Source organism: Siphateles boraxobius, unplaced genomic scaffold (genome assembly GCF_051911475.1).
Source record: "Siphateles boraxobius isolate OS27281-9 unplaced genomic scaffold, OSU_SipBor_1 16, whole genome shotgun sequence".
Classification (NCBI taxonomy): Eukaryota; Metazoa; Chordata; class Actinopteri; order Cypriniformes; family Leuciscidae; genus Siphateles; species Siphateles boraxobius.
In genome coordinates, this window is record NW_027508766.1 from 7,547,382 (window position 1) to 7,571,333 (window position 23,952).

The window sequence follows — 23,952 nt, forward strand, 5'->3', positions numbered from 1 at the left end:
AAGTAAAGGGTAAAAACTGGAAATGTCATTGTGATGCAAAACAGCCCCAATTGAAGGTTCAAAAATATCATTTAATTTTTAAAAACAACTTGGCAAATGTATGATTTTAGTGGTTAGAAGTATTAATATAGCAGGGTTTTTTTTAGCCTTTATTTCATGCATGCACTTCTCTGGGAAACTGTCCAGATGTTTAGTTTTCAATGATGTGGCAGTTGAATGAGTCATGTAAATGTGTAGCTTTAACTCTTGAGCAGTGATACTGAGGTTAGCCCACTGGAACAGTTGAAAGTTAAAACTGCATGTGGGGCCACTATAATAATCTAAGCATTCTCAAAAGGATTTGGAAATTGTTACAGTCATTCCAAGTTAACAACCAATTTCAGTCATGCAGTTTTAGCTATATCCTCTTTAATACCTATAATATCTCAGAAATGCAAAGATATTATTTATGTCTTTCTGTCAGCAAATTGTCTCAGATTTTAGAGAAAGTACAGCAGGTATTCAAATGGGTACTTATAAATCTAATCATATAAACAGAATATGGAACATGGATCAAACGAAATTACACTTAATTTTAAGGTGCCCTTGTTTTAGTAATTATACAATTAAGTACTGAGTAATATTAATTAATATCATCTACTTACTATGTACTAATAGGGTATGTTGCATGTAATTATGCATTAGTTATACTATAATAAGTAGGCCTATATATAATATGCGTAACAAGAACATTGTAAAATAAAGTGTTACCAAAATTTACAGACATAAACAAGTGGATTACAGCAATTCTGTTTTAAAAGGCAACATTCAAGTAAACTAATTCATCTCATAAATATCACCAGTATCATGTCATACATTTTACAATTTACAACATCTCTCACTTTAAAGGCAAGCTTTCTGCACTACTCATCAGTTAATATAGCTTACTCAAGGAATAAGGTATTTTCTTATGCTGGTCAAAGACCAGGTCTAACACAAGAATCCTAGTTTAAGCATTATAAATAAAACTGATCAGGAACGAAAATCTCTATGATGACCAGAACCCAGTTATGGTAGATTTGCTCTGAGCCCCACCTGCTGGACAACAGGCTGCAACTGAATCCAGAAAATCAGTAGTTCCATAACAAAGACAGATCCTTGTGAAATTCAAATTCTTTACCATTCATTACCTTTAAATACTAGTTATACATAATGGGATGGCATAACTGATGTGTTCTCACATTTCTGAACAAGATGGTTGAAAAAACTTCATCAGCCAATTGTGAAATTGAAAATTGTATCAGAATCTTCAAATAATTGTTGTAATCATTTGCTTTCTTTTGTGTTTCATTGATCTTTAAGTCTAATCTTATATCCTATGTAAAAATTTCCAATGATGGAAAATTGTAACACTGATATCTACTAGATGAAATAAACCAAACTTTAAATGTTCAAGAACGTTTGTGTTCACTTTTTAGTTAGGCCTAGTGTTCTTTGCGTCCTAAAATTTTGATGGAGAATATAGCAATGAAGCTTGTTAGAAAACACTTCTAATTTAGCCTGTATAAGACAGAGTTTTTGTAAGACCAATTTTTTTTGTAAATGATAAAATACATAAATAGCATAAGTCCACAACAATATGTGAAAGTACCATCACTTTTCCCGTTGTTTGTGATTTAGTGAATAGGGCTTAAGGATAAGGATTTTAAAAATATTAAAATAAGAGAACTTCTTAAAGACACAGCAGCCCAAATAAACGGTCAAAGAGAGCGTGGGAAATAGTCAAAACTAAAACTAAACATGGCTGTTTTGACGAAGAAAAAAGATAACATTATAACTAACATTATAAGTGGACCCCTGAGGGGGGGATATGACCCCTTTAACCCAGACTGTGTCACGTGACCCGACATTCTCCGGACTGGCCAGGATGAGCGAAGCCAGAAAATGGCGGATTTTGAGGAGTTACGGGTAGGCGAAAGTGAAATGATAGCTGGTTACTTCTTTGCGTTTTTCATATTCTGAAGATATTTTGCAGTTACCGTTTTGATATGCTATTCAACCGGTCGGTTTGCTGCCCATGGGTTAGTTTCTTTATAGTTAATATAGAGACGTAACATGAGTCCGTTAGACGGATTGTGTTTAGCTTGTTAGCCACCAATCAGCTAGCGTACTCTTTTAGCTCTCGAGCTGCTATACAAACATTGAAGAACACCCTCAAAATGTCACTGCTTTCATTACCATCTTTTACTGCATGAAAACGCTTTATTATAATGCCTAACTGAACTTGACGACTGTTCGCTGCAGGTAAAAAGTTTTTTACGTTACAATTTCACGAATTGTTTTGGTTGGTCTTTTGTTAGCTAGCTTCCGAGCAATTGACAATGTCTACATGTACTCACAGGTGTAGTTTGATGTATAACCTGTATTTGCATGGGTAAATGATGTGTAGACCAGTGTGCCCTAATGTGTGTGTATAAATATAAGTGGACGCACGTTTTACATTAAATTGCGAAGTAAACATTAAAGATAGACAAATTGACAATGTTGTTAACAAACCTGAAGATAAACTTGATTTTTGTTACTGTGACCGTTTCATCAACACATTTGTCTCAAGATATTTTTTGTTTTTACTGGCATAAACCATCTTTCTAAAGTTTAATTTAATGTGTTGTACTTCAGCATGAGCACCAACGCAACCCTGCAATAACAAATGTAGACTGCGTTGGATACAGGAAAGTTAGACACCTGCTTTTGTGTACTAATTATATTGCCATTATTTGACTGATTCATGTTGTTTTGTAAATTGTTCAGAAACATCCCACATAACTATAAACCCAGCTTTTTTTCAGCAGGTCAGTTAATTTCTCTCTGGATCTAAGTGAACATATGTGTTTTGTCCTTTGTTATGCTCTTGATGTTCATCTAATGGGTCTTGGAATTATTCTCAACATTTTAGATGCATTTCGGTCATTTGTTAAGGATTTTTAAAGAAAAAAGGATTAACACATTCAGTCAAGCATGGACCATGTAATGAAGGGTCAGTTGAGATTTTCTTATTTCTCTGGGGTTTCTGGAATGGGTATATTTGGGTGGGTTGTCACCTCACTTCACACATAATTCTGAAATTAATTAATTAATTAAACCAAATTAATTTTGGTTCTTATTAATATATTATTTTTATAAATGCAAAACATGCCAAACTTGTCAGCATGGCACAGAGGGTGCTTTTTCTTACTAACTTTTGTGGCAAAAAATGATAACCTTGATCAGCCCATATGCTTTTCCATGTTTGCTATCTCAAAGTCTTTTATGTCTTGTCTGGATTTGTTTTGCAGAATATGGTATCAAGTTTCCGTGTCTCAGAGCTCCAGGTACTGTTAGGTTTTGCTGGAAGGAATAAGAGCGGTCGCAAGCATGAACTATTGCTGAGGGCTTTGCATTTACTAAGGAGTGGTTGTGGTCCTGCCGTGCAGATCAAAATAAAGGAACTGTATTGTCGGAGATACCCAAGGACTTTTGATGGTCTTCAAGATTTGGCAGCTCTAAAGTCAAGCATTAAATCCTACTTTCACATAGACAGTGGTGCCACAATTGTGAGCTCAGACCTTCCTCTGCAAACCGGCCATTCAGACTTCCTGCAGCAGCAGCAGGTGAGCTGCGATTCACCTGTTTTACATGAATTAAAGCCCATGATGAATATGCAGCAGCCCACGTCGCTTATGGCTCCTGTCCACCCGGACGTGCAGATGAAGGCCCTACCGTTTTACGATGTGCTGGATGTCTTGATCAAACCATCAAGTTTAGGTAATTTTATACAAAATGTCTAGATTGTTCCATGCTTGGTGAAATTAAAAAATAAATGAATAAACTTTTCATTTGAGTGTGGAATACAGCTTTATATAGATAAATGCATTGCACATATTTAGTATATTTATAGCCTTAAGCTTAAATTAAAAATAGTGTTCGAGTTTGTGTAACATTGTGATTTAGGTACACTAATAACATTGAGAAGTTTGGGGTCAAAATGTGTGTGTGTTTTTTTAAAGAAATTAACTTATTCAGCCAGGAGGTATTCAATTGATCAAAAGTGACAGTAAAGACATTTATGCTGCTACAAAGAATTTTTGTTTTAAATAAGAAAACGTTCTATTCCTCAAAGAATCCTAAAAAATGTATCAAGGAAATATTAAGCAGCGCAACTGTTTTCAACATTGTTAATAATAAGCTAAGCAATGTTTCTTGAGCACCAAATCAGCATATTAGAATGATTTATGAAGGATCATGTGACACTCAGGACTGGTGTAATGATGCTGAAAATTCAGCTTTGTCACCACAGGAATAAATTGCATTTCAATTTTTTTTTCAAAATGTAGTACTATTTTACAAAATTGCTGTTTTACTGTATTTTTGATCAGCATAAAAGACCTCTTCAAAACACATGAAAGAATCTTACCGACCCCTATCTTTCGAACGGTAGTGCATGTGAACCAATTGCTATCCCATCAGCTGGGTTGTGCATGATTTCCTCATTTCCTGTATCTTAGGTTTAAAACTATAAACCCTTTGACTTGTTTTAAAGGGACCCATGCTGTTCAGAGGTTTCATCATGAGAAGTACTTCATATTTGCATTGACTCCACAACAAGTGAGAGAAGTTTGCATTTCTCGGTAAGAACTAAATGACTTAAATGCGACTTAAATAATGTGACTTGTCTTTTACTCCTTTTCTGAAATTTATTGGTTCTTTGTTGTTCTTAACCTTTTGCATAGGGACTTTCTTCCTGGTGGAAGAAGGGACTACATGGTTCAAATTCAGCTGCGGTAATAACCAACTCAATGTGCTTTTCCTTTATACTGTCATTTGTATATCAGATTCTGCAGCATATACAAAGATGTTTGTCACCATAATCTCAATTAGGGATGCACAATATTATCGGCACAACATCGGCATTTGCCGATATGAATTAAGTATGCCGAAATGTCTTGCCGATATGATATCGTGTCGATATGCGCCTGCAATAACTCACGCAGGGCCTGAAGTTAACTTTTTGACCACCAGCCACTGTGGCAGGTGGATTTAAACCTCCACCTGCCACAGTAACTTTTTACCAGCCAATAAATATTTTTGTTTTTTTTGCCTCATAAAGGTGAAAAATAGAAATCACACAAACATTGTTCTTTAACTTGTAAGAATACACATTTAAGTGCTGTCAAGTCATTAACAAAATCATTATAAGTAATAATAACTCTTAAAGGGTAAGTTCGGCGTTTTACAAGTAAAGTCCTGTTTTAAGATCGTTTCTGATTAAATCGAACGGTTAAGGTTAAAATTTGGACACATGCAAGAATTTTAGGTTTTTGTGTTAGCAATATTTTTCCAACGCCTCACAACCGGACATTCTTCCAAAAACTAAGATAAAACCTGTTGGAAAGCATCTTTTGCAGCGGTTTTTGCGTGAGCATATCAGTGAACACCCCAGACCACTCGGTGAGTTTCACGTCTTTGTAAACTAAAGTTTAATGCGTTTATATAATGATTGTTCCAGTGCCCCTATGAAACCATTGTATAGGGGGGGGGGGGGGGTTGCGGGGGGTAGTGCTAACACAAAAACCTAAAATTCTCGGGACAGCAGCATGTGTCCAAATTTTAATCTTAACGGTTCGATTTCATCAGAAACGATCTTAAAACAGGGCTTTACTTGTAAAACGCCGAACTTACCCTTTAAGGGGGTCGCACACCGGATGCGCGGCGCCTCGTCGCACAGAACCACGTCTTTAAAATTCGAACACATTATCAGTGTAAACACACCAGCGGCGCCATTCGGCGTCTGTCCGCGGCGCCCATCAGCAGCTCAGGACCTTGTTCAAAATCCTGCCGCACCACAGAGCGCCGTTTACATAGTTTTACATTAAATGTACATTTATTGTCTCAAATCGTCGTTAATGTAAATACTGACTTCACCCTGTGCTGCAATATACATTTAGTTTTACATGCATTCACAGAAATCGGCTGCTTGAATGAAAATTGTTGACGTTATCGGACCACTGTTGCCAACTAATTTTCAGGGGAAGTTGCTAAAGGCAGATCGATTTGTTGCTAAAAGTTGCAAAATGACGTTGTGACGTCATTGCGCTATGACGTAATCGCAACGCAAAACTATGCCATTGTTATACGTATTATTTGAAATGCTAATTTAGATTTGCTTGTAAAATCCCCAAGACCTGTTTTCAATTGTGTGGTGATTTGTACAGCCCCAAGCAGCACACGAAGCAGGCATTTTTCTCAATTCCCGTAATGAGAGGTTTTGGAAAGTTGCCCTCTGCAATATGGCGGCGCCGTTGACATACGCTCCAGTGGCCAATAGGGCGTCTTATTATGTCTATGGCCCCGTCCCTGTGCTTGTTGTATTTAGTCTTTCGGTTTTCACAGCGATTTCCACAGTGATCTTAAGGAATTATGAATGAACCGCTCAGTCTATGTAGCTAGCTTGTACAAATGTGGTTTGGATTAGAGTCACTTTCCAAAAGTTGATAAAGTTGCCAAATAAATGTAAAAATTTGCTTAATTTGTTGCTAGGTGCTTTTTGGAAAAAAAGTTGCTAGGGTGGTCAAAAAAGTTGCTAAATCTAGCAACAAAATTGCTAAGTTGGCAACACTGTATCGGACATACGCAAAAAAAAACAAGAAAACTAATGAATCATTCAATTCTCATTGGCTACCCGCCAACGTGGCAGGTAGATTGACAGTTTTACCCGCCAATTGCAAAATTCACCCGCATTTGGCGCATGGTTAGGTGTTAATTTCAGGCCCTGAACTCACGCATACAAGGAGTGCTAGCGATAAGATCATGTCAGCAGTGTGGTCATTCTTGAAGTGAGCTTTTGCATGTATGGTGATTTATAATATTCACAGTTTTCGATTGCTGCCTTGAATTTGTGAATACGAGTACAGAAGGACGCGACACCCGTCATAAGACTTTTTAGCACGTGCAGAAGCCTCCTCTGGTAGAATGTTATATTTATTTAGTGGGGGTCCTGTTATACTAATAAAATGAAAAGTAGAATACACAAATAACTTGAAGTTACTTCTGTTTCTGGATAAATAAAGCAGTGTCATAAATCACAAGCATGAGTAACAGACGTAACAGACTTTATTATTGTTATTTTCAGAGCTTTTAATGTACTCCTATTATAAAAAGAACATTATTAACATTATTTATCTTTAACAAGAAACCTTTTGGTAAGGAGACCTCAGAACTCAAAACTCAGAATTCAAAAAAAAAAAATTGTATATCCTATCGGCCAAAATCCAATATCGTGCATCCCTAATCTCAATTTGAAACTCTTGATGTTCTGTTTTGATTCTAGGTTTTGTCTAGCAGAGACCAGTTGTCCACAAGAAGACAATTATCCAAACAGCCTGTGCATCAAAGTCAATGGAAAGCTCTTTCCCCTCCCTGTATGTAGACCTGTTTAATGTGTTTTCCAAAACTTGTTCTTATAAATGTATATGAATTATAGAGGTCTTGAGGCATTTTAAATGTTTAACTGTTTCTAACTTAGTCACTGTGAAATCAAAATGGACAAATCTTATTTTTTTAATGGAATTTTGCCGTGTTTATTATGATTTATCCATGCACATAATTTTTTTTATGATCCCTCGTAATATTTAATCAAAATAACTTCTCTTCCCTCTTGCAACAAACTCTCTTCTCTAATGATGTGGTTTCTGGCATTAGGGCGGGACAACCTGTCACTCACATGAGATCACAGGAATAGCAAACCATAACCATTCAATCAATTCCTGATAGACAAAATCAAGTCCTGCCCTAAATGTTTTCTTGTTCGAGGAGCTGTTTCACTCTGAAATGCATCATATTAGGGAAGAAAAGACCTTCTGAACTTCCATTTCATGCCAACTTTAAGTTAATGAAATAACTAAGTTAATGCAAGCTTAATCCAAGAACGGGGTGCAATTTCATAAGGTAACTAAGATATTCAACAAATAAAATATTGAATACAATTGTCGTAGTCCAACACCAAAAACAAAAAAATAGCTGATTACTGATGAAATGCATAATTTGTTATTTGAACAGGAACTTTGCTCATAGAAAATTTAAATCTTATTCAAACAATGTTTTAATGGCTGTTTTAGTGACATGACGTGAAGGCCAAGTATAGTAACCCATACTCGGAATTTGTCCTATGCATATAACCCATCCAAGTTACCGCACACATATTAGGAGCAGTGAGTAGTGAACATGTGCACGCACACACACTGCAAACATTGAATGGACACAGAGCAGCCATTTTGCTGCGGCGCCCGGGGAGCGATTGGAAATCGAACCTGCAACTTTCGGGTTACCCATTCGGCCACGACTGCCCCAAAGCAGAGAACATGCATGCATATTAAATACCTCTGTGAAATGTATCTATCTAGATAAACTTTAGCCTAATATGAGTTTGTGCTCAAGTTATTGCTGTCAATGGTGAAAACAGATGCGGTGCTTAATATTTTTTTATATTGTTTTATTTTTTTCAGAATTCTTTGATTAATAGAAAGTTGTTGTTTTTTTAAGCATTTATTTTAAGTACAAATCTTTTGTAAGGATTTAACATTTTTTACTGTCATCCTTGCTGAATAAATGTTTTTTTTTTTTTTTTTTTTTAATCTTGCTGAACTTTGTATATTTGTATAATTGCTGATCTGATGTCGTTATCACACAGGGATATGCACCACCTCCTAAGAATGGTGTAGAGCAGAAAAGACCCGGCAGACCACTGAACATCACATCGCTGGTCAGGTTGTCATCTGCTGTACCCAATCAGATAGTAGTCACATGGGCACCTGAAATAGGGAAGGTATGTAAAGTGCCAGTACATATTGCCGCCGCACTGCTTCAGCCATTTCTTTATGCTAAGCGTTGTATTTACTTTCATCTTGTTTTCTGCAGACATACTCCATGTCTGTTTATTTGGTGCGGCAGCTGACCTCCCCACTGTTACTACAGAGATTAAGAATGAAGGGGATCAGAAACCCTGACCACTCCAGAGCATTAAGTAAGGCGACATTTCCCTATTTGAGAAAAAAAGATACCAATGTTATCTTAATTGTAAATGTAAATATTGATCACTCTTGACAAATTTGTGTTCATTGTATTTCTTTTTCTTGAATTCTGTAACAATTAGCTTCTTCATCCTTATATATTAATTCATTGACTGACTTATTGAAATAATGTACTAAATCCACCCCTTCTTTACTCTTGTAACAGTTAAAGAAAAACTCACGGCAGACCCTGATAGTGAAATCGCCACAACTAGTTTACGAGTCTCACTCATGTGCCCAGTAAGTTACTGCATCTACAAGATCTTAACTGATTCATCTATATCATTTTTTGTTTGGTTTTCTGATGTAGTATTGCAAAAAAAAATTATTTTGTGTGACCAAATAAGTTGTCTTTTTTTATATAGCTTGGAAAGATGCGCCTTACAGTACCCTGTCGAGCTGTCACCTGTTCCCACCTGCAGTGCTTTGATGCTGCTCTATACCTGCAAATGAATGAGAAGAAGCCCACCTGGATCTGTCCCGTCTGTGACAAAAAAGCCACATATGAGAGTCTGATTATAGATGGGTGAGATTACTTTCACTGTAGCTGAGGTGCCATTTTAAACCACAATCCCTGAATATTTTGCCTTTATTGAGATAGTAAATATGCATGGAGTAAACCAGTGGCGTGCACAGACCTTCTCAGGGGCTGGGGCGGAAGGACCAAAAAGGGCACACAAAAAAAGAAGAGTTTCTTGTTTTTTTTTCTTCTTTTTATCCTTTATTTCCTTGGCATTCTATGAAAAGATGTTGATACAATTAGAATGCATAACACACATCAAACGAAAATAGGGAAATAATTATAATATTACTAAATATTATTTACTTCACAAAACAAAACCGTGAGAATCAAGAAGGTAATTATGAGGAATTCATGTTTAGTTTTGTTTGTTGTAAATAGTATGTATTTATGTATTATATGCATATAGTGTTAGCTATCATGAAATCAGTACCACTTAACAATAAGGTTTCATTAGTTAAATTTGTTAACATGAACTAATAATGAACTGCACTTCTACAGCATTTATTAATCTTATTTCATATTAATTTCAGCATTTACTAAAACATTAAAATCAAAAGTTGTATTTGTTAACATTAGTTAATGCACTGACTGTGAAATAACATGAACAAACAATTAACAGGTGTATTATTATTAACTAAGATTAACAAATACAGTAACAAATGTGTTGCTCATGGTTAGTTCATGTTAGTTAATACATGAATAATAAACAAATTAACCTTATTGTAAAGTGTTACTATGAAATCAAAGATATAAATTCCTTACAATTTTGATTTGGACATGGACTTAAGATTTCATTTCACTAGATGTATTTCCCCAAGATAATAACACTTCCCTTGGATAAAAACAAATGAAATTGCCAGACTCAAAATGCGGCTGAAATCAAGTTATACTTTTATTTTAGTTAAGTGTAACTCGCATGCTGCCACAAATTTCACAGTAGCATGGCAGGATAAATGTAACTTTTCCATATTAGCTTAACATTTCCTGCTGCTCCTGTAGTTTGAAGACTCGCGGCGAACTGCTGCTGTAGCGCTGCAAAGGAAACTCCGCCTACCACTTCATCTCCGATGAAAAATGTTTTATCATATTTTTTTGTATTATTATTGTAAGTGGCAATAGTGTATAAGTGTATTGTTATCTATTATACTATTTATAATAATAATTATTATTATTATATACAATTATCAGAGAGGGGCACAATACATTTTGAGACAAAACTTGTCTCTTCTTGTCAGGCTCTTCATGGAAATACTCAATGACTGCACAGATGTTGATGAAATCAAGTTTCAGGAGGATGGGACTTGGTGTCCAATGAGACCAAAGAAGGAGACGTTGAAAGTGTCATCTCCATGTATCCCAAAAATTGATTGTAAGGTTCATTACCATTTATAAGTGTGTGAGCTTTATCTCTGTGTGCCTATTTACAATTGATTGTAAATAGGATTTCCATTTTTGATGCATTTTGAAAGTATTTTATGGCCTCATAGGTGCTGTCACAGTGAGACAAGTGCAGTCACAGTCAAGTGCAGTGGTGCCACCTCCAGAAACCAGCAGTACAAAAAAGGCAGACGTGATTGACCTTACGCTAGAGAGCTCGTCTGATGATGATGATGATGATGATGAGGACAGCGATCCTCCTCTGAAAAAGCGCTGTGTCTACATGTCAAAGGCTGAGGAGATGCACAGCAAAGGGTTTGTGTTCATTCATTTAATACAAATCAGACCAGGCATTTCTGTGTACCTCTTATAAGCCTTGTCCTTTTGTGACCATATTTTGAATCGCCCATGGTGATGGTAATACCTAAAAAAAAATGTATTTTCTAGACCTGGGCACGTAATGTAAGTTGATAAAATCTTAAAAAAAGAATGGAAAGTTATTTTATTTATTTTGCACTCTAAAATGTTTCTTAGCCAGAAATATTATTATAACTATGGTAACACTTAACAATAAGGTTTCCTTTGTTAACATTAATTTATTAACTATTATGAACTAATAATGAGCAATACATTTGTTACAGTATTTATTAATCTTTGTTAATGTTAGTTAATAGAAATCCAGCTGGTCATTGTTTTTTCATGTTAGTTCACAGTGTATTAACTAACATTAACAAATACTAACGTTTCTCTATGATAATGTTGCTTTGTGTTTATTGGTTTTCATATGATCCTATTTTCATGTGTTAGGGTCTTGACTTATCAGCCATCAACTGTCCGGGTGCCAAATGTCCAGGCGCTGGACACCTCATTCCTGACCTCCTCAATAGCAGATTACTCGGTTCCATTCCACCATTCAACCTTATCCACTATTCCCACAGATATGCAAAGTATGCACTTATCTAGTCTGCCATCCAAAATAATATGCTTTCATTTATGCTCAAGCTTTTACAGGAATACTAACATGTCATACTACACACATCTTTTCCAAAGGTCTTGATTTATTTTCTCTGATTCAAGGGGACCCCCAGGTATGAGTGAAACATTCTTACAATGAAATATTAAGATTGCATGCATGCATACATATTTATATAGTCTGCACTGCTGTTTACCTCTAGTTTCCTTTATTGTTCTTTCAGCAACATTACAGAGGCCCCATATTTTTAGACAATCTCTCCAGCAGCCTTCAGAGTGCCACCACCAGCGCCAGCCTGGTCTCCTCATCCTCACAGTACGAGACGGCAACCCATAGCAGCAGCTCGAGTCATGAGACGGGTGTGATCACGGGAGGATCTTCAGGCCTGTCAGACATTATCTCTCTAGACTGACTCCTGGTACATCTTCATTGGCCAAAACAACTACACTCAAGTCAGCTGAGTAAAAACAATTTTGACATTTGATTATGGACCTCAAGTATCTTGTTTCAACAAGGACCCAGAAGGACTGCTATGAAAATATCTTGAGTGGGTCAGCAACAATACTGTTTTAAAATGCAAACCTGAATTAAGCCGTTTTCCCTCGAATTGGGGAAACTATCGGTTGCACAATGACTCTCTTTTCATTAGCTATTTCATTGGAGGAGCAGAGCAAAACAAACTGCATAAATGAGTTGACTGGAAAGCTCAGACACTTCCAATAACTGCACTCTTGTCTCCATTGCGTGTTGCTTCAGCAGTTCTGCAGTTGAAACAAAAGCAGGTTTTCAGCGGCAGCTCACTTTATATGTCTCTTCGATTTCAGCAGTGCAATTATGTTTTGTTACAAGACTTCAGTTGCAGCAATAAAAACTGTTTGTTGTATATTTTAAAAAAAGTGGTCTGATATCAAGGTAGAATGAGTCAACAGATCTTTTTTTTTTATTTGAATTTGTGGTTATTTGCTCAGATTCCCTTTTGCTGATGCAGTAAACCTATTTTTGATCTGTAATTTTACAGTGCCTTGCGAAAGTATTCGGCCCCCTTGAACTTTTCGACCTTTTGCCACATTTCAGGCTTCTAACATAAAGATATAAAACTAATTTTTTGTGAAGAATCAACAACAGGTGGGACACAATCATGGAGTGGAACGAAATTTATTGGATATTTAAAAAAATTTTAACAAATAAAAAACTGAAAAATTGGGCGAGCAAAATTATTCAGCCCCCTTAAGTTAATACTTTGTAGCGCCACCTTTTGCTGCGATTACAGCTGTAAGTCGCTTGGGGTATGTCTCTATCAGTTTTGCACATCGAGAGACTGAAATTTTGGCCCATTCCTCCTTGCAAAACAGCTCGAGCTCAGTGAGGTTGGATGGAGAGCGTTTGTGAACAGCAGTTTTCAGTTCTTTCCACAGATTCTCAATTGGATTCAGGTCTGGACTTTGACTTGGCCATTCTAACACCTGGATATGTTTATTTGTGAACCATTCCATTGTAGATTTTGCTTTATGTTTTGGATCATTGTCTTGTTGGAAGACAAATCTCCGTCCCAGTCTCAGGTCTTTTGCAGACTCCATCAGGTTTTCTTCCAGAATGGTCCTGTATTTGGCTCCATCCATCTTCCCATCAATTTTAACCATCTTCCCTGTCCCTGCTGAAGAAAAGCAGGCCCAAACCATGATGCTGCCACCACCATGTTTGACAGTGGGGATGGTGTGTTCAGGGTGATGAGCTGTGTTGCTTTTACGCCAAACATAACGTTTTGCATTGTTGCCAAAAAGTTCGATTTTGGTTTCATCTGACCAGAGCACCTTCTTCCACATGTTTGGTGTGTCTCCCAGGTGGCTTGTGGCAAACTTTAAACGACACTTTTTATGGATATCTTTAAGAAATGGCTTTCTTCTTGCCACTCTTCCATAAAGGCCAGATTTGTGCAGTATACGACTGATTCCTGTCCTATGGACAGAGTCTCCCACCTCAGCTGTAGATCTCTGCAGTTCATCCAGAGTGATCATGGGCCTCTTGGCTGCATCTCTGATCAGTCTTCTCCTTGTATGAGCTGAAAGTTTAGAGGGACGGCCGGGTCTTGGTAGATTTGCAGTGGTCTGATACTCCTTCCATTTCAATATTATCGCTTGCACAGTGCTCCTTGGGATGTTTAAAGCTTGGGAAATCTTTCTGTATCCAAATCCGGCTTTAAACTTCTCCACAACAGTATCTCGGACCTGCCTGGTGTGTTCCTTGTTCTTCATGATGCTCTCTGTGCTTTAAACGGACCTCTGAGACTATCACAGAGCAGGTGCATTTATACGGAGACTTGATTACACACAGGTGGATTCTATTTATCATCATTAGTCATTTAGGTCAACATTGGATCATTCAGAGATCCTCACTGAACTTCTGGAGAGAGTTTGCTGCACTGAAAGTAAAGGGGCTGAATAATTTTGCTCGTCCACTTTTTCAGTTATTTATTTGTTAAAAAAGTTTGAAATATCCAATAAATTTCGTTTCACTTCATGATTGTGTCCCACCTGTTGTTGATTCTTCACAAAAAATTACAGTTTTATATCTTTATGTTTGAAGCCTGAAATGTGGCAAAAGGTCAAAAAGTTCAAGGGGGCCGAATACTTTCGCAAGGCACTGTATATGGAAGTTGTTTTTGCTATCTTAACACATCTAACATATTCGCCTCAGAAACTATATGATTGTTGATAAAACTAAGCGAGTAATCTGTCTAATTGCATGGTTCTTGGTCATTATAAAACCAACAACTGCATGAAATGAAAATGAGGCCATTCATTGTTCTTTTAAGGCAATGGATTAAAGTTTTGATATAATAGGATGAGGATCATGAAATACAAAAATTGGTCTTTTAGAAATTGGCGTTTATTGCCAATGGCTTACATAATAGATACACAGTTTGAAGTCATCTTATATGGGCTGACTTATGATTATGAGCCATTCAACAGGCATTCATTTTGACAAAGTCTGAAGGTGTTTTTTTGTTTGTTTTTTTTATAGAAGTTTCTCCTTGTTACTTGTGTACTATTTTGATTCAAAGATGCCCATATATTTTAATGTAAAAAACAAAAAAACAATGATGTGCTGTTGATACAGTGCTTTTATTGTCCCTCTCGGTCAGGGTTGAGGTTTTTAATCAACATAGCTCTCCACTGATGATGGCAAAGGTAAAGCTGTTGAGAATCTTGAATTATTTGCACAAAGGAGGGTACAGTTTAAGATGATACATGTACATCCCTAAGACATGTAAATCAATACACAGTGATTAAAGCATTATTTCATGTTCATCTGGAAAAATATATTTTTTAAGTTTAAATATTATGTCCAGATTGCTGTTGTATTTGTTGTCTTTTATGTATGGACATATCCTCACAAGTTTAACTTGCTCAGATTTTATTTTCTGCAAGATTGTGCAGCTTTGAATATTTAAATTAAGCTCTATTGATTTTATTTCAATTAAGGTCTATTTATTTGTGTAAACATTATGCCATACACTTCAGAGTCATCATGTTAACATGGTAAGGTTAATAGCTTCAATCACTATATAGAATCTAGAGATTTTTATAGTTTGTCCAGGAAGTTGTCTAGCGGTGGGATGCCCTCCTTCAGACCTTTGCGTTTACGGGTCTCAGCCACAACTTGGCAAGGTTTGCTGTTTATGTCATAGGGGTCACCTGGCAAAATCTGCCAGTGGTCAAACACACACTGAGGGAAGGCCTGTCCACCAGTGTTAGACCTCAGGTCTGCTGTAAAACCTGTTCAGACAAAAATGCAAGCGAATTATAGGCACTAAGGTTTTGAGGACTGGTTTTAATGTCCACAATATAATAATTCAGAAATGTATAACATTTGGCACCATTCAAAAATGTTTAACTGCTATAACTAGTGTATTTATTGTTGAACATAAAAATGACATCAATGTCCTATTGCTGTCATTTTGAACAAGCTGTCAAATATAAAGTGTAAACTCACCAAATGATTCATTTACAGGTAGGTATGCCTTCACCACAAATATAGGTGTCCCAGCCACTTGGGACTCCTCAAACACATGGCCTCTTTTTCTGTTCAGCACACCGTAGATGCCACCAACAACCTGCTCTGGGCACTGGAGGGGAAAAGAAAATGCATTAACGTCATCAAGATTGCACTCGTTTTTCTGTTCCAGGAATCCACCATGTGTACCTGAATCTCAACCAGGTAAATGGGCTCCATGAGTCTTGGCTGTGCAGTAAGCACAGAGGCATACAGAACTCTTCGGGCTGTGGGAATGATCTGACCGCCGCCTCTATGGATGGCATCAGCGTGAAGAGTGACGTCATGAATGTCAAATCGGACTGCCCGCATGTTCTCTTCACAGAGTGCACCCTGGTAAGGTAACACAAAATTGTTTCTGTTGAAGTATCTCATTATTATACTGTATGAATGTCCAAGCATGAATTAACTTGACTCACTTCTTTTGTTGCCCACTGGAAACCAGCCACTACACTGTCCTTTATCTCATTCAGATACTGAACTCCCTTTGTGACATCCACAAGGACGTTGGGCCCTGTGCCATCTGGTCCAAAGCACCAAATCTTACGGGCCTCGCCCACCTCCCACTCATATTTCTCAGTCAGGTAGCGAGCTCTCTGTTTGAGCTCCTGCCGAGAGGTCACGTCACCCTTATCGATGTCCTCGGCCAAGCCATCTGGGAATGGCCTGGATTTCATGTATAGACGATTGTGCTTGTTGGGAGACTTGGACAAGCAAACTTGGTCTGATTCTTCACTGACTGTTTCACGATATGACACAACTGGGTCTGATTTCTGCAACAACAACAAAAAATAGCCTTGAACTGTTAGTGGAGAAGAATAGAATAAAACATGTCTGTATACACTTTAGTATTCTCATCCAAGCGCTACCTTCAGAGGGATGCCGGCATGATCTTCCTCAAGATCTTTAAGGCAAATCTCCAGATGAAGCTCTCCAGCACCTGCCACAATGTGCTCACCGGACTCTTCAATGATACACTAGCAAAAGGTGGAAAACAACTTGTATTTAGTATTGAAAAGACTGAATTCTGTTTATACCGTCTAATTACCCCACCAATATATTCACCTGAACCATGGGATCAGACTTGGCGAGACGTTTGAGACCCTCCACCAACTTTGGCAGATCTGCTGGGTTCTTGGCCTCCACAGCAACTCTCACCACAGGACTAACGCTGAACTTCATAACACGCATGTTGTGAGCATGTTCAAAAGTGCTAATGGTGCCAGTTTTGACCAGGAACTGATCAACCCCAACCAAACCAGCAATGTTCCCACATGGCACATCTTCAATGGGCTCTACATAGCGACCCATCATTAGGATAGTTCTGGGGAGACCATAGAGTAATGATCATTAAATCAAATCAAGTAAAGATGTCTTGTACTGTTAATGCAATTGACAGCAGCAAACCTTTGGATTGGCTTTATGTACAAGTCCTCCTTCTTTCCTGGTGTGAAGTTTGGGCCCATGATGCGCACCTTCTGCCCTGTAGAAACAACACCAGAGAAGACACGACCAAAGGCATAGAATCTACCCTTGTCGGTGGTTGGCACCATCTTGGAGATGTACATCATGAGAGGAGCTTTAGGATCGCAGTTCTTTACACCTTGAAAGTCAAAGGAGGAATATGTGTAAAGGTTGTAGAAAAAAAGCACATTTCTCGGAAGTGTAAAACACCTCGCAATGTAGTGACTAACCCATAGCGGCCTCGTCATCTCCAGGACCCTCGTAAAGCAGTTCACATCGATACTTTTGGGCAGTGACAGGAGAAGGAAGATGGATGGTAATCATCTGGAGCAAAGCATCACCTGCAGGCAACCAACGGCGCATCACAGCCTGGAAGCATTCGAAAAACCATGTGTCAACAACGATACCAGTTTAATTAGGTTGCAGGTTTAAGTCATTATTTCGAGTTGTACCTTAAGTAGAGGTTTCCCTTCTTTTTCTTTGTCCTCTGCATCAAGCTTTACTTCAAGTTTCTCAACCAGTTTCTGGGTCTCTTCTTTGTTGAAATTCATAATGGCATCAAATACCTGTGGAAAGAGTTCAAAAGAGAGAGTAATTGAAAATGAGTGGTAGTAGCAGGAGACGAGTGACGAGAAGAACCGATTCAAACAAACCTTAAAGATGGGATCCAAGACAAGTTGGCAGAAAGTACGAGGAAGCTTCTTGCCATCTGCATTGGTTGATGATTTGCTAAATTTTCCACAAGCAGGATCAAAGTACCTGAAAAGGATGGCTTTGAATTAAAGAGCTTTCATATATACACATAATTTACATTGGAAATTCCATGGGTAATTTGTATTCGTGTCCATGTGATAAAATGTCTTTATAACACAAGCCACTTACTTATCTCCCCAAAGCTTTTTCATCATATCCTCCACTTTCTTAGCTCGTTCTGCTGGAGAGAGGTCTGTTTTTTTCTTATCTCCTTTGGCAGCAAACTTGGCCACGTACATTTCAGCAAACTGCTTCAGAGTAAAAGCCCAGCCATGGAGACCTGACCCAAATCCCACAGTCCCAACCACAGGATCCACCTAAGGTACCCAAGAAACCAAGTCAAGTCAAGTCACCTTCATTTATATAGCGCTTTTAACAATATAGATTGTTCCAAAGCAGCTTTACAGTGATAATAGGAAATTAAAGTAACAGATAGTTTTGACTTTACAGCAGCTCTAGAATAAAGTTATTGTCCAGCTCAAGTTAGTTTTGATCGATTCACTTCCGTTGCAAAGATCATTAGTTATTAACTTAGGGACCGCTTACACGACACCGTTCTAACAGAAAACCCTTAACACACTTCAGCCCACTCATTCGTACAACAACAGTGCCTGGTGGCTCGAGAACGCAAACCTTGAAATAAATTCCAAAATGCAAGCCTTGAAAAATTTTGGGGGAAAAAAAGTTATCTCTGCACAAACTTCAAAAACGCAAACCTGTGAGAACTCTGACGGCGTGTACATGCGTATTACGTGTTTAGTCTATATGTATGCACGTTTGAATATATATGTGCGCAGTAGGAAACGCATAAATAAAAGCAAATATTTTACTCAGTCTATTTTATATACTTTATATTTATAAATATTTTACTTTTCAGTTTAAACTGTTACCATAATGTTTCCCATTGGTCCACTCTCTCCTTCACCATAGGTTGAGATGATGACATTAACGTTCTCCACAATCCGCTGGAAGGTTAGGAAAAGATCATTGGGTTCCAGCTGCAACTCAAGGAGGGCACGGTCCATCTTGTTCATCATCAACACAGGCTTGATGCGCTCTGCTATGGCTTGTCTCAAGACCGTCTCAGTCTGCACACACACACCTGTGGAACAAGTCAGCTTTCACCTTTTTTTTAAATCACTTTTTGGTCTGGCACAGAAATCGTGTCCCTTAAGGTTTCAAGATGAAATTATTTGTATGGTTTAACAAATATTGTTAAATTTTCTTTTTACATTAAGGGAATTGCCTCTACAATCACCTGATGCATGTCTGTGAAAGTATACTGCCTTAATTATAGAACAGAAGTGTGAATTTGATATCCTAAAATGATTTTGCCTTACCTGATACACAGTCTACCACTACAAGGGCACCATCTGTAACTCTGAGAGCTGCCGTCACCTCAGACGAAAAGTCAACATGTCCTGGTGAGTCGATCAGGTTGATGAGGAAGCCAGAACCATCCTTACACTGCTTAATGAAAGCTGAGTCATACTCGCTCAGCTCATAATACAGAGAGATAGCCCTGTAAGGGAAACATACATGTAAAGGGTTTTTTAGTGATTGTGAAAAGTCATTTTGGTGTTTCCTTTGACGATTTTGTTAGAATAGAATAAGAGACCCATAGCTTTATAAAGACTTTTACATTGTTACAAAAAACTTCCTTTAAACGTCCTAGTTGTCAAAAATCCTGACAAAAAATTTGCTGTATATCACTATTTCCACAAAAAAACTAAGCAGCACAACTGTTTTCAACACTGATAATAATAAACGTTTTTGGAGCAGCAATATTAGAATGATATCTAAAGGATCATGTGACATTAAAGACTGGAGTAATGATGCGGGAAAAAATCAGCTTTGTGATCACAGGAATAAAATACATTTTAAAATATATTTAAATAGACAGTTATTTTAAAGTTTAAAAACATTTCATAATATTTTTGAACAAATAAATACAGACTTGTTTTTAAACATTAAAAAAATCATACGGAGTCTAAATTTTGAATGGTGGTGCATGTTCAATAAAAATACCTTTTTTACTGGTCAAAAATGGTGGGAAATTTCAATAGATTGTGAAAAGATCTCATCCATATAATAGCTCTTGTGACATCAATATGATTAATAATAAAATAGTGACTTTTTAAATAGGAATACCTACGTTGACTTTATGGTGATACATCGCTCTTGTTCATCTTTTCTGGTGTCAGTAAATCTGGTCTCTCCTGCACGTGCATTAGCAATAATACCAGCTTTGCACACCAAGGAATCAGTGAGAGTAGATTTGCCATGGTCCACATGGGCGATCACAGACATGTTCCTGATGTTGGACTTTTTGTCCATAATCCCCCGAATCTGGTCTACTGTAAAGTTCACCTGAGGGAGAGAGACAAGTTTGTCAGGTGTTAATTGTGGAGTAAATATAAGTGTTTGTTGGTGAGGGACAATATGTGATGTCAAAACAAATGAATGCCTCTGGCTCAGTAGAGGATGGGAATCTACAAAAAGGAACTGTGACGGTGTAACTAAGCTCATGCATTTTTTTTTCTCAATAAAGGCTAAATAAATGTTTGTTTGTTTTTTTAGATTAAATTTACAGTAAAAAATAAATTCCAACGTTGCATATTTGGACCTGCATATGCCATTGACATGACGTGCATTTTTTTTGACCAAGTGCATTATTTCCTTTCAAAATAAGTTGATAAATTTGTGACATATACAACTTTATTCTATAAAACTTATTTAGTTTGAATTGATTTGTAGTTTATATTGTTCATATTATTTTGTTTTATCTTTAACCCCCAAAAATGTCAGGTGGAGTAACCGTCCGAACACATTAACAGACTACGAAAACTATTTAAAATGGTGTCTGAATAAGAAAAAATTAAAATACTATGGCATCATTTTAGGTTAAGCTATTCAAGGCTATATTAGCCTAAGCTAATATAGCCCGTTCTAATATAGACCTATTTTAAATGCCTATTTTTACCTGTATATGGTAAAGTGACTTGAAATGTCTAATATTTACTAGCATTTACTATGTATTTATGCCTTCAACCCAAATTAATTATACAATAACAGTAATCATTGATTTCAATAACGCTTTTTAAATGTATCATAATTCACAAGAGTGCAGTGAAGCCCAGCATGCACCATGAGTGAGCAGTTTCTGGATGTCCGCTGACTGTTGTGCTGCTGCTGTCTCCGAAGCACAAGCGCTGCCCAGCGATACACTCAGCCTATTTTTCTTCTAGCCTAAGTTGCGAATTTAACTTGTGCACAAAATTGAAATATCGTAACATTTGCGAATACAGCACCGTTTCCAACCAGTGAGTCAAAGAGTACAAAAACCGTCACTTCCTGCTAAACTGTCTGGCTCTAAATAAAAGTGGGAGAAGCCACTGTATAAATTACTTGCGCCTCAGAGCGCGAGTCACGCATGTCTTTTTTTGATGCGCATCGAGGAATTTATTCGGTAAACATGTTTCCATTGTAGTTTATGCCCGTCTTCTTAACGAATAAAATTTTTTATCCGATTCATGCATAAGTTTTTTAATGCACATTTTTTTAATTAGTGCGCATCTTGGCGTCTCCATCCAGCAGTTTTTGATGCGATATGATATCCCAATATCCCAAATTGCGCATTAAAATTGGTTAATGGAAACCTAGCAAGCTGTTTAGCTTGATAAGAATGTGTGGTTGTCTCGCCCCTCAAAAACAACAACATATTGGCCCCGTCACTATAATAACACTATTTCCACCCAGCAGCCCTCCACAGACAAGGCTTGCTCGGTCTCTGCGCATGAAACTTTAATACGCTCATTGAAAAGAACAGTGGGGGCGTGAACGCGCTATTTATATCGCGGTAACGTTATTCCAGTGCGTGCGCGTGCACTGTGTTGGGCCATATCCCAAATACGAGGCTTACTTTCACTTAAAAACAAAGATCCAACAAACCGCATGCGGTTGTGCTTTACAATTATGCGAAGTATAACTGTTACACGACGAACTTCATGATCTCCCGTCGAATACAAAGATGTATATTTCAATGCGTCATTCTCTTTCCTGACTGTTTTAAAATAAAGACATCAATTAAATGTTGCGGGTATAATTCATGTTCAAGGTTGCTATAAACGCAAGAATCTTCTTAGCAGGTTGTCATTACGTCATTGACATCAGAATAAAAAAGGATTGGATAGCCTAAATGACTGAATAAATGCGTATTAAATGTACACAAATGTTTTAATGTACAGCTGTAGTCATATTTTATGATGCCCTGGTAAATGACTGGGTGAAATTTCATACCATTTTTGCGAATGGCTCCCAAATCTAGGACGGCCTCTCGCTGCGATCGCTGCTCCTCTCCGCTTGAGGACCTGGGGGAAAGAGAGATAATGTGACGTAGAATCTTAGTTTATGCTGCGACACATAAGGTGTGCTCGACTTCGGTTGCGGAGGGATGTAACCGATCGGCGAGATTTGCCGCTTGCAGTCGGAGTCGGGGAGGAGCTGAAAACGGAGTCGGACACTTTTTGCTTCCCGTAGTGACGCTCGTGCGATTTCAGCTGAATTAAATGCAATATTTGTCAAATATAAAGAAGTTTAAGGGACGTTTTAGTCAAATACTTGATGTACTGCTTAATACAGTGTCTGTTTGTACAAGATTAAAGTTCAACATAAGCCTATACTATTTAAATACCCTTTAAGTGGGATATATGTTTTTTATTTATTTTGATAAGCATGTCACAATATAACATTGCGACAACATGAAAAGAGCATTAACTGTAATAAAAAATACAGATTTGTGAGAATTAGGGGAACTGACGGTGTCAGAATGAACACAAAACACACGTGATCGTTGTTATCGGTGAATCCGGCCAATCGTGGAACAGCTGTGTCGTCATCTCAGCTCGCTCAGCCGCTCTGGAGAAACTGCGACACATGTTATCCTCAACGGTCATCAACATATACAATAAGGATGCTAAAATGTTATTTATATTTTATGATGATATGTAATTCTTTAGAGTATTATATTTGAAATATTTTTATCTTTTGAAATGTTACATGTACATTTTTGGAAATAAACGTAAAAAAGAGGGAAAAAAGAAACTGCGCCACACCGGTTGTTGTGAAATATTCGTGTCTGAGGGTGCGTCTCAATCAGCTCCCAAGTTCATTAGTCAGGGCACTGATGAGGGAGTCAGCCATTCGGTGACTGAGCGGCGCTTACATGATATTCATGTAAATTTCCTGTTTTGTGTTAATGCGACTGACAATATTAATGCACGCTCATAAAGGTAGTAGCCTAAGTTTCCGCGTTAAACAAAGTTAAGCTTATATTCTTAACGTTAACTGCTATCTTAACTGCTATTTATGCTCAATCGTCTATACTGTTGTATGTCGTGTGTTAGCTGTTTGATATGATCACAGTAAAAGCGTATCGTTTTAAAAGTTGGCCGAAATGTATGGTAGCATAATAATATTAATTAAACTCCTGTGGTGAAGGCTGCAGTAAATTTTCCTTGTTTGTAGACTTGAATTTCTTGTTATATGTTAAATGTTTCCAAAATTGCACACATGCATGAAAACATGTTAATGTATTTTAAATGTATTTTAATGTTTATCTTAATAGGCCATAATGAATAATCCATGTAATATCATGTAATGTCTACTAATACTCTAACCTCGATTCTTTTCCAGAGATGACTTGTCCCTATCCATGTACACCAAAT

At 37.4% G+C, this 23,952-nt stretch overlaps 2 protein-coding genes across 9 annotated transcripts; one reads left to right on the forward strand and one right to left on the reverse strand.

Moving 5' to 3' along the window:
* The first annotated feature begins 1,823 nt into the window (after positions 1 to 1,823).
* Positions 1,824 to 15,264, forward strand: pias2 (protein inhibitor of activated STAT, 2). Of its 8 annotated transcripts, none has more exons than XM_077231374.1 (17): positions 1,885 to 2,283; positions 2,791 to 2,831; positions 2,936 to 3,016; positions 3,315 to 3,783; positions 4,559 to 4,646; positions 4,749 to 4,799; positions 7,346 to 7,436; positions 8,705 to 8,839; positions 8,932 to 9,037; positions 9,250 to 9,323; positions 9,449 to 9,609; positions 10,842 to 10,975; positions 11,094 to 11,298; positions 11,791 to 11,930; positions 12,034 to 12,071; positions 12,180 to 12,973; positions 14,573 to 15,264. In XM_077231374.1, the coding sequence occupies exons 4-16, from the start codon at positions 3,318 to 3,320 to the stop codon at positions 12,366 to 12,368; spliced, it is 1,878 nt and encodes a 625-aa protein (XP_077087489.1). In that variant the 5' UTR covers positions 1,885 to 2,283; positions 2,791 to 2,831; positions 2,936 to 3,016; positions 3,315 to 3,317; the 3' UTR covers positions 12,369 to 12,973; positions 14,573 to 15,264. The 8 variants fall into 8 exon arrangements, with proteins under 8 accessions (XP_077087487.1, XP_077087493.1, XP_077087489.1 ...); XM_077231375.1 differs by having other exon boundaries at positions 12,180 to 12,868; positions 14,594 to 15,264; XM_077231379.1 differs by having other exon boundaries at positions 1,895 to 1,947; positions 12,180 to 12,868; positions 14,594 to 15,264.
* Positions 15,060 to 22,921, reverse strand: eef2l2 (eukaryotic translation elongation factor 2, like 2). Its single transcript, XM_077231366.1, has 15 exons — positions 22,526 to 22,921; positions 20,382 to 20,596; positions 19,567 to 19,748; positions 19,117 to 19,328; positions 18,356 to 18,543; positions 18,127 to 18,232; positions 17,926 to 18,039; positions 17,704 to 17,842; positions 17,417 to 17,612; positions 17,075 to 17,333; positions 16,879 to 16,986; positions 16,429 to 16,782; positions 16,160 to 16,342; positions 15,950 to 16,082; positions 15,060 to 15,732 (listed from the first exon to the last, which is right to left on the reverse strand). The coding sequence occupies exons 1-15, from the start codon at positions 22,526 to 22,528 to the stop codon at positions 15,539 to 15,541; spliced, it is 2,586 nt and encodes an 861-aa protein (XP_077087481.1). The 5' UTR covers positions 22,529 to 22,921; the 3' UTR covers positions 15,060 to 15,538.
* Between the last annotated feature and the right edge of the window lie 1,031 nt (positions 22,922 to 23,952).

What these genes read in the sequence shown, in the direction of transcription:
- pias2 (XM_077231372.1), top strand. Translation starts at nt 1,924, where the DNA reads ATGGCGGATTTTGAGGAGTTACGG. An exon ending in GAGAGTCTGATTATAGATGG is followed by an intron (nt 9,610 to 10,841) that starts GTGAGATTACTT and finishes TCTTCTTGTCAG; the next exon opens with GCTCTTCATGGAAATACTCA. An exon ending in TGATTCAAGGGGACCCCCAG is followed by an intron (nt 12,072 to 12,179) that starts GTATGAGTGAAA and finishes TTGTTCTTTCAG; the next exon opens with CAACATTACAGAGGCCCCAT.
- eef2l2 (XM_077231366.1), bottom strand. An exon ending in AAGGGAAACCTCTACTTAAG is followed by an intron (nt 17,843 to 17,925) that starts GTACAACTCGAA and finishes GAATGCTTCCAG; the next exon opens with GCTGTGATGCGCCGTTGGTT. An exon ending in AGTCTGATCCCATGGTTCAG is followed by an intron (nt 16,987 to 17,074) that starts GTGAATATATTG and finishes ACCTTTTGCTAG; the next exon opens with TGTATCATTGAAGAGTCCGG.